Source organism: Pagrus major, chromosome 21 (assembly GCF_040436345.1).
Source record: "Pagrus major chromosome 21, Pma_NU_1.0".
NCBI lineage: Eukaryota > Metazoa > Chordata > Actinopteri > Spariformes > Sparidae > Pagrus > Pagrus major.
Window position 1 is genome coordinate 30,416,399 of NC_133235.1, and position 10,000 is coordinate 30,426,398.

The window sequence follows — 10,000 nt, forward strand, 5'->3', positions numbered from 1 at the left end:
TGACGGAGAATCCGATGGAAACAGCCACAAAAGGAAATCTGTCAAAGACATTAAAGCTCGGTGAACCAACTGAACACCCCTCGTCTCCCCCTCCCCTACAGTCCCCCCCTGTTTGTCTGCTCTGGGCTCCTGTAGAAACATGGTGGTGCAACATGGCTGACTCACTCTAAAGACTCCCTGTAATCATATTAATATCATTATTATATTTCATTTCACACACTGCAGGTTATTAAAGGTCAGTGTGTGTTGTCAGTGTTTTTGATGAGGACTGTCTGTTGTGTGTTAACACAGTTCAGCAGGATGATGAATCCTTGTAGCTAACTGCAGTTAGCATCTCTCTGGTTCCTCTGTGGGATTACTGAACTGGATTCTGGATTATTACAGAAAATAATGTGAAGGTTCTGATCCGTCCAGGTTCTGTTCACCAGATAATCTCCACAGATGAACTCCACTCTGATGTTTGAAGGTAAATTAAATGTGTAGCAGTAAAAAGCTAATGCTAGGCTACAGACAGACGACATCACGGTCACATGACTCAAACGTCTCCACCACTGAGCGTCTTACTGCACAATTACTCTCCAGGTTTCTATAAACTGATCAATGTACGAGTTGTAAAGTCAGAGTCAGAACAGTGTGTAACTAAAGTGGCCTGTAAAGACGGACTAGTGAGCAGATGAGTCTCCGTGTTCGCTGTGAGGACGTTTAATGTCCCCGACAACCTCTGTAGTCTCATTCAGACACTTGTTAGCAACCGCTAACCGTTTTTAACACATGAAGAGCTTCATAATTAAACTGTGGACATTTAATGAAGAGTTTATGTTGTAAATATGTTCAGCCTGTGTGAACCACACACCTTGTCTCACACATTTAACTGAAAACTCATTGACTTCCAAAATGTTTCAGATGAAACTTTATTGACACAGTCTGAACCTGATCCTTTAAACAGATTCATTTTTATTTCATGGTGACAGGAAGTGATGTCAGCTGATGATGGCGTGATGATGTCACTGTGTTTCAGTGAATAAACTCACGCGTGAACAAAGTTGGTCGTCCCGTCGATGGGGTCGATGATCCAGGTAGGGTCATCGGTCAGGACACAAGGTTCCCCTGCAGCCACTGACTCCTCCCCTATGAACCTGACACACACACACATACACAATATATAACATCTCTAGACAGTATTGATCAGGGGAACTGATTGATAATCAATAACACGCACACTGAGGGAGGTGGAGCTTCTTACCTGTGTGTGGGGAACTTCTCCTTCACTGAATGGATGATGAGCTGCTCCACCCTCTGGTCAGTTTGTGTCACCAGATCAACAGACGAACTCTTCGTCATCACCTTCCTGTCATCCTGCAGAGCCTGCCGCACCACCTGATCAATACAGTCATCAATACACCTAATCAATAGTCATCAATACACCTAATCAATAGTCATTGATACACACACACACACACACAGTGTGTGACCTGTCCGGCTCTTCGTGCAGCGGCGACAGCGTGATCCATGGAGTTCTGCCAGAGGTCGGCCATGTTGGAGGAGCAGCTCCTTATAAGGAGATCAGACAGGAGAAGTCAGACTGATCACTGACCTGTGGGTCAGGGGGAACTCACTCATTGGACGGACTCACTGATGAACTCGTTAAGATTTCTGGCCTTATCGAAGTGATCTGCTGTGATCAGACTCCTGAAAGGTGAATCAATAATATCTGCAGACTCTCGTTTCATCCTGTCAGTCAATGTGATTTCTCTCTTCTAAAGAATTCTGCACCAGACTTCATTCAATAATCTCACAGTTTAAGACAAAACACTTTTTCTTTAGAAACAGTGAAACTCTGACTTCATGAACATCTTTGATTCAAACAAACACTTGTGACAAAGATATGTTAGGGAGGCAGGATGCCTTACAACAACAACCACAACAACAACAACAATAATAATAATGCTAATAAATAATATAAATAAATAATTAAACGGGACAAACACAGGGAGGTTCGGAGCCTTCAGGCTCTGGACTCCAGATGTTAACAGTTGACTGTGTCTGCAGGTGGAAGCTGTCTCTACTTTTCTTTCTGATTATTGATTTTTAATCAATGTGAGGTGTTGACTGATGGATTATTAATGAGCTGATTAACCGACAGGACGTGATGACGTGCAGGAAGCGTGTGTCTTTATAAAAACACAAAGCAGCTTAAAATCAGCAGATTATGAACGGAGTCTGGTGTAGCGGATGTCAAACAGAACCTGAACTCTGCAGTCAGAGAATAAACTCTTCTTCTTTCTTCTACCGGAACCAACATGTCAACAACAACAAGACAACAAGCGTGTCAACGACAACAAAGTAATCTATTACCTGTACTTAGTGTGACGTGTGTGACGAGTGTAATCTGCTGCTGCTGCTGCTGAGGGTCACCGGTCTGGACGCTCACTTCCGGGTTCTTCTTCTTCGAGCAGCAGAGGGCTGCTGCCTCCTGCCGGTCAGTCAGGAAACTGCAACAGTTCACCGCCTACACGCTGCATGAGCTGCTCTGTCATCAGGGCGGGCCTTGATGACGTCATCTTCACCTGACGAAGGGTCATTAAAGGATCATTCTGCCTTTTGGTGATTCTCCTCTCTTGACTTTTTAGTTAGTTAATATTCAAATTTGTATTGATTTTCTTTCAATTAAATTTTCTACACACAGACACAAGACTGAAAACAAAAGGAGCAGAGAGACGTTCTTTAATGACAATGTAAACATTTCACATATAAACTTTGTCACAAGCCTTTAATAAATAGACAAGTTATCCCAACATCAGACAATGTCCCTTTTGTATTATTCATTTGAGCCAATACGTTTTCAAAAGAGGCGGCTGCTGTCATTCATCTGATCCACTTAGTCAATTCTGGGCTTTTTCTGTTTTCCCAGTTCTTTAAAACAACTCCTGCTGCAGTCATGAACCAAACTGACGGGACAAACACAGGGAGGTTCGGAGCCTTCAGGCTCTGGACTCCAGATGTTAACAGTTGACTGTGTCTGCAGGTGGAAGCTGTCTCTACCTGTTTAATCCCCAAGAAGACATAACTGAGGGGAGTGTGGCAGTTTGACCACCAGGTGCCACTTGCACCTCTCTCCATCACACCTGCCAGCCCGGCTCTACTCGGTTTGACTCTGCACAGCCGGGGTTTTGTGTTTCCACCACAGCTGGTCTACCTGCTTGAAGGTGAGTCTTAAACCAATGAGGCTTGTCCTGATCCCTGCAGCGCCATTGAAGAATCACTGCTAACAAAGAGGGTCCGCTGATTCAGTTACAAACACGTTTCATTTCCTATAACTCCTTCACAATAAACGCCCCGTTATTTAGTCATGTAAAAGCTTTTATTATAACTGTATCATATTGGCTTCTTCTAAACTCTTGTTAAGTTTGAACAGGCTGCTCCTTAGCTGAAGATATTTCATACAGTCATACTGGTCAACAAGCTCCTGATATGTCTTAAATGTGTCATCTCTATACAATCATTGATCACACATGTAGCGCTGCCCTGACAACTTTATTTCTCCACCTGTTTGTCTCGCCTGTACAGGATTTGTATGGGTTTAAAAGAGGCTGTAAAAGATTTCTCTATTTTTATCCAAGTGAGAATCGTATTGTTTCCAATGTTTCACTAACTTGGCCATTTCAAATGACACATATTCCAGCAGACACAGCACTTACAGGCCCTCTTCCTGATCTTTGGGGACTTCAATCATGCCTCTCTGTCCTCCACCCTGCCTGCATTCACACAGTATGTCACACCAGAGACAATAAAACACTGGACTCATTTTATGCCTACAGCAAGGAGGCATGCAACTCATCCCCCCTCCCTCCCTTGGGAAGATCTGACCACAACCTGGTGCATCTCCTGCCTGTGTACAAGCCCCTGGTTAACAGGCAACCAGTGGAAACCCGCACAGTTAAGGCATGGACTGAGGAGTCTGAAGAGGCTCTGAGGGACTGTTTTGACCCACCTCCCCCACCCGACACTCAGCCCCCCTGCTCCAATCTGTCCCTCTCCACTATCCAGGTGAGGAACGAACTGAGGAAAATGAAGGCAAAGAAGGCTACGGGTCCAGACGGGATCAGCTCCAGGCTCCTCAAGTCCTGTGCAGACCAGCTGTGCAGGATTGTGGAGTACCCCTTCAACATGAGCCTGAAGCTGGGAAAAGTGCCACTGCTGTGGAAAACCTCCTGCGTGGTACCAGTACCAAAGATCCCTCACCCTAAGGACTTCAACAGCTACAGACCAGTTGCTCTCACTTCACACCTGATGAAGACCCTGGAGCGGCTGGTCCTTGTCCATCTCCGCCCTCTGGTGGGTCCTTTTATGGACCCACTCCAGTTTGCCTACCAGCCTGGCATCGGAGTGGACGACGCCATAATCTGTCCTCCTGGTCAGTCTCACCTGGAGAAGCCTGGAAGCACTGTGAGGATCATGTTCTTTGATTTCTCCAGTGCTTTCAACACCATACAGCCTGCACTTCTGGGGGACAAGCTGGAGCTCACGGGGGTGGACCAGCACCTCACGTCCTGGATCCTTGACTACCTCACCAACCGGCCACAGTATGTGAGGACTCGGGACTGTGTGTCGGACACAGTCGTCTGCAGTACGGGGTCCCACAGGGAACAGTCCTGGCCCCTTTCCTGTTCACCCTGTACACTGCAGACTTCTCCCACCAATCACCCCACAGCCATCTACAAAAGTTCTCTGACGACTCTGCTATCGTCGGCCTCATCAGGGACGGGGACGACAGAGCCTACAGAGGACTTATTCAGGACTTTGTGGACTGATGCCAGCAGAACCGCCTCCAGCTCAACGTCGGGAAGACCAAAGAGCTGGTGGTGGATTTCTGCAGGCACAGACAACCCTGCACACAGGTGAACATCCTGGGAACGGACATTGAGATGGTGACATCTTACAAGTACCTGGGAGTTCACCTGAACAATAAACTGGACTGGACTGATCACACTGCAGCAGCATACAAGAAAGGTCAGAGCAGACTCCATCTGCTGAGGAAGCTCAGGTCCTTTGGAGTGCAGGGGGCACTCCTGAGGACTTTCTATGACTCTGTGGTGGCATCAGCCATTTTCTATGGTGTAGTCTGCTGGAGCAGCAGCATCTCGGCAGCAGGCAGGAGGAGACTTGATAAACTTATCAAGAAGGCCAGCTCCATCCTGGGACGCCCTCTTGACCCAGTGCAGGTGGTGGGAGAGAGCAGGATGATGAACAAGCTGTCATGGCCCACCCACCCGAGTCCCACCCCCTGCAGGTCACTATCACCGCACTGGGCAGCTCCTTCAGCGACAGGCTGATACACCCCAAGTGTGTGAAGGAGAGGTACCGCAGGTCCAAGTGTGTGAAGGAGAGGTACCGCAGGTCCAAGTGTGTGAAGGAGAGGTATCGCAGGTCCAAGTGTGTAAAGGAGAGGTATCACAGGTCCTTCCTGCTGCTGTCAGACTCTACAGCCAGCACCGCTCCAGTAGACCTCACTGTGCACTGTGCAATAAAAACTATACATAACTCATTTCTCATTTTGGTTTGCAGTAACTGGGCAATTTTCATACTCATATTCATTATTTATTAATAACAATACACTGCCCACACTGCACTACACACTACATATGTAAATACGAGTCTATTTCTATTTCTTACCTTTTTATTATATTGTTTATTTTTTACTATTATTATTGTTTATAGTTATATTGAACTGTCCTTTGGCTGCTGTGATGCACAAATTTCCCTGTTTGCAGGACTAATAAAGAAATTCTGATTCTGATATACACCTGTCAGTACGGGCGTCAGGATATCAATATATTTTTTAGGTATATTCTACTGGTAGCCCGTCCAATTTCCTCCATTTGCTAAGTCTGGACTTTTTTCCTTTTTTTGATGATGGATTAGTTTCAGATTTATAAAGTCTGATATAAAAATCTTTAAATACATCGCTAATTTTCCTAACACCGGTCACTACATCCCCATTCTTATTTGTTATAGCTGGTTTTGTAAAGCTTGAGTCTTGTTGTTTTATCTGCCTCACCAGTGGTTTGTCTGCCTTTTCTTTGTAAAAGTTACCTTTCAGCCTGAAATGTTGCATATTCTTCGTTTTTGTTGTATATGTCATTTAATTGGAATTTCAGTTCACAGACTTGCTTCAGGCAACAATCAGTATGATGTCTACTTTGAAGTAGGGTTTGGGTTGTCACAGGTAACAGGTGTGTCACAAGTCACAGGTGTCACAGGTCACAGGTGTGTCAGAGGTTACAGCTGTGTCACAGGTCACAGGTGTCACAGGTCACAGGTGTGTCACAGGTAACAGAGGTGTCACAGGTCACAGGTGTGTCACAGGTGTGTCACAGGTTACAGGTGTGTCACAGGTCACAGGTGTGTCACAGGTGTGTCACAGGTGTCACAGGTTACAGGTGTGTCACAGGTGTGTTACAGGTGTGTCACAGCTCACAGGTGTGTCAGAGGTTACAGGTGTTTTTCAGGTTTATTTAGGGTTTTTACATCACGTCACACTTCATCACAAACATGACGACATTCTGCTGAAACGGTGCCATCAGACTGGTGTCAGCTGACCTACACTCCATTCACACCTGCAGCTCCACACACACACTTGTAGGGGTCCTCGTCATCACGGCGACAGGGGAACACCTGGATGACCTGAGCAATGCGACTGGCCACAGCAGAGGAGCTGGCGGCGATGACTCTCCTGGACATCATGTCGAACTCTGAGCCTGAGGAGTCAAACGAACCAATGAGAGGAGCACACTCTGCCAGCAGGTACACGTAGGTGAGATGTGACATCACAGATGACATATATGACATGACATCACATGTTTGCTACAGACCATCCGTATCAGTGACAACACCTCCGGCTTCCTGGACGATGAGGGCAGAGGCAGCAATGTCCCAGCAGTGCATCCCGATGTGATAGTAGGCATCAGCTCCACCTGTCGCCACCTGACACATGTCGACTGCTGCCGTCCCCAACGCACGCACGCTGGAAGTGATGGGAGTGTTTTAGTAAACACCTGATTGATTGATTGATTGATTGATTGATTGATTGATTTTACTGTGAAACATATGGAGGAGATTAGGTGCGTTTGATGGATGGTCTTACCCGTGTACAGGTAGTTTCAGCAGTCTGAAGATGTTGGAGGTCATGGTGGACAGCGCAAGGTCATCACGCTCCGCCCCAATCTCCGTCACCACCACACACTTGCTGACGTCTTATTGGAAGACACAGAACAGTCAGAACAAATCCAATACCACCTGAAAAGTATGTGTGATATCACAGGTGTGAGTGACGTCACCTTCCTGCCCAGAGGCGTGCAGCGGCTCTTCATTCAGGAATGCTCCTCTTCCTCTCTGAGCGTAGAACAGTTTGTCCTCCACGCAGCTGTATACAATCCCAAACTCCGTCTGATGGCAATAAAAATTACATGTTAGTCCACTTCCTGTCTGACCCCCCGCTGACCTCTGACCCCTGACCCAGACCTGTAACTGACAGGTGAGTTTACCTGCTTGTTGACGGTGAAGGCAATGGAGATGGCCACAAATGGAAACCTGTCGGGAGTAACAAGTCACACATGTGACCACAGTTCTATAGGTTGTTACTGCAGGTCTATATAGAGATACATGATATAGATGGACATATGGAGATATATAGACACAGGTGGAGGAGAAAGATGATGGAGGAGGTGTGAGCAGAAACTCTCGGAAACATCAACAGGATGTTTTGATCAATAACTTGATTCAGTCAGAACAAATTATGAGATCAATCAATGAAACCAGTGTTCCTGCTCAGTTATCACAACAGTATAGGTAGATTCTCTCTGTTTGACTAGGTGTGACATCACAGATGGGCGTGGCCATCATCAAGGGGGCGGAGCCATCCCAGTGAGGGTGGAGCATCTCACCTGTGTACGAAGTTAACAGTCCCATCAATGGGGTCAATGATCCAGGTGGGACTGTCAGTCAGCTCCAGACGCTCACCTGCAGCAACAGACTCCTCCCCAATGAACCTGAGGGTCAAAGGTCAAATGGTTACCTGTTGACTTCCTGTCTGCTGTTGTCAGGCAGATTTCAGACTGTTTCCTGTCCTGCTGTCCAATTAGAATCAGGTTCATTTGAAGAGTCATTCCACTGATTTTCCACCTGAATAATAAGTTTACTGGTCCTGGTCAGACCTCCGCTGATAACAACCAAAAATATACAGTAGCATACAATAGAAACTGCATTGTGGGTATGCGTTCAGTAGAATACAGTAGAACCTGCATTGTGGGTATGCGTTCCTACAGTAGAACCTGTGTTGTGGGTATGCGTTCCTACAGTAGACTACAGTAGAACCTGTGTTGTGGGTATGCGTTCCTACAGTAGACTACAGTAGAACCTGTGTTGTGGGTATGCGTTCCTACAGTAGAACCTGTGTTGTGGGTATGCGTTCCTACAGTAGAATACAGTAGAACCTGCATTGTGGGTATGCGTTCAGTAGAATACAGTAGAACCTGCATTGTGGGTATGCGTTCCTACAGTAGAACCTGTGTTGTGGGTATGCGTTCCTACAGTAGAATACAGTAGAACCTGCATTGTGGGTATGCGTTCCTACAGTAGACTACAGTAGAACCTGTGTTGTGGGTATGCGTTCCTACATTAGACTACAGTAGAACCTGCATTGTGGGTATGCGTTCCTACAGTAGACTACAGTAGAACCTGTGTTGTGGGTATGCGTTCCTACAGTAGAACCTGTGTTGTGGGTATGCGTTCCTACAGTAGAATACAGTAGAACCTGCATTGTGGGTATGCGTTCCTACAGTAGACTACAGTAGAACCTGTGTTGTGGGTATGCGTTCCTACAGTAGACTACAGTAGAACCTGCGTTGTGGGTATCCGTTCAGTAGAATACAGTAGAACCTGTGTTGTGAGTATGCGTTCCTACAGTAGACTACAGTAGTACCTGTGTTGTGGGTATGCGTTCCTACAGTAGACTACAGTAGAACCTGTGTTGTGGGTATGCGTTCCTACAGTAGACTACAGTAGAACCTGCATTGTGGGTATGCGTTCCTACAGTAGACTACAGTAGAACCTGTGTTGTGGGTATGCGTTCCTACAGTAGACTACAGTAGAACCTGTGTTGTGGGTATGCGTTCCTACAGTAGACTACAGTAGAACCTGTGTTGTGGGTATGCGTTCCTACAGTAGAATACAGTAGAACCTGTGTTGTGGGTATGCGTTCAGTAGAATACAGTAGAACCTGTGTTGTGGGTATCCGTTCAGTAGAATACAGTAGAACCTGTGTTGTGGGTATGCGTTCCTACAGTAGACTACAGTAGTACCTGTGTTGTGGGTATGCGTTCAGTAGAATACAGTAGAACCTGCGTTGTGGGTATCCGTTCAGTAGAATACAGTAGAACCTGTGTTGTGGGTATGCGTTCCTACAGTAGACTACAGTAGTACCTGTGTTGTGGGTATCGGTTCCTGATGTTGGAGATCAGGATCTTCTCGACTCGTTGATCTGTTTCTGTCACCAGATCAGCCGGAGAACTTTTCAGCTTCACTTCTTTTTGCTGCTGAAACGCCGAGAGAACGACCTGAAAACACACACACAGGTATTAAGAGTGTGTGTCAGGTGCGTGCGTGTGTCAGGTGTGTGTGTGTGTGTGTGTGTACCTGGGGTCAGGTGTGTGTCAGGTGTGTGTGTTTCTCAGGTATGTGTGTGTGTGTGTGTGTGTGTGTGTGTGTGTGTGTGTGTGTGTGTGTGTGTGTGTGTGTGTGCCTGGCGTCAGGTGTGTGTCAGGTGTGTGTGTGCACCTGGGGTCAGGTGTGTGTGTTTCTCAGGTATGTGTGTGTGTGTGTGTGTGTGTGTGTGTGTGTGTGTATGCGCGCGTATGTGTTTACCTGGCGTCAGGTGTGTGTGTGTACCTGGGGTCAGGTGTGTGTGTTTCTCAGGTATGTGTGTGTGTGTGTGTGTGTGTGT

The 10,000-nt window shown here is 46.5% G+C and overlaps 2 protein-coding genes across 3 annotated transcripts in view; both read right to left on the reverse strand.

Annotated features, from left to right (window-relative positions):
- Nucleotides 1-2,431, reverse strand: part of LOC141017131 (inositol monophosphatase 1-like) — a 4,922-nt gene extending 2,491 nt beyond the window's left edge. Inside the window, exons 1-5 of one of the 2 annotated variants that reach the window (XM_073491748.1) lie at nucleotides 2,356-2,431; nucleotides 1,473-1,551; nucleotides 1,244-1,377; nucleotides 1,032-1,136; nucleotides 1-38 (exon numbers count right to left, since the gene is read on the reverse strand). The exon at nucleotides 1-38 is cut by the window's left edge and continues 8 nt beyond it. In XM_073491748.1, coding sequence (XP_073347849.1) covers nucleotides 1-38; nucleotides 1,032-1,136; nucleotides 1,244-1,377; nucleotides 1,473-1,535 — 340 coding nt within the window. In that variant the 5' untranslated portion in view covers nucleotides 1,536-1,551; nucleotides 2,356-2,431. Of the gene's footprint in view, nucleotides 39-1,031; nucleotides 1,137-1,243; nucleotides 1,378-1,472; nucleotides 2,333-2,355 lie in introns of those variants that run through there. The other variant, XM_073491749.1, reaches the window with a different exon arrangement.
- Nucleotides 2,432-6,506: 4,075 nt separating this feature from the next.
- The window catches only part of LOC141016897 (inositol monophosphatase 1-like), a 4,763-nt gene continuing 1,269 nt past the window's right edge, over nucleotides 6,507-10,000 (reverse strand). The window contains exons 3-9 of the mRNA XM_073491478.1: nucleotides 9,481-9,614; nucleotides 7,944-8,048; nucleotides 7,545-7,590; nucleotides 7,338-7,446; nucleotides 7,145-7,253; nucleotides 6,873-7,024; nucleotides 6,507-6,758 (exon numbers count right to left, since the gene is read on the reverse strand). Coding sequence (XP_073347579.1) covers nucleotides 6,601-6,758; nucleotides 6,873-7,024; nucleotides 7,145-7,253; nucleotides 7,338-7,446; nucleotides 7,545-7,590; nucleotides 7,944-8,048; nucleotides 9,481-9,614 — 813 coding nt within the window. The 3' untranslated portion in view covers nucleotides 6,507-6,600. The remainder of the gene's footprint in view (nucleotides 6,759-6,872; nucleotides 7,025-7,144; nucleotides 7,254-7,337; nucleotides 7,447-7,544; nucleotides 7,591-7,943; nucleotides 8,049-9,480; nucleotides 9,615-10,000) is intronic.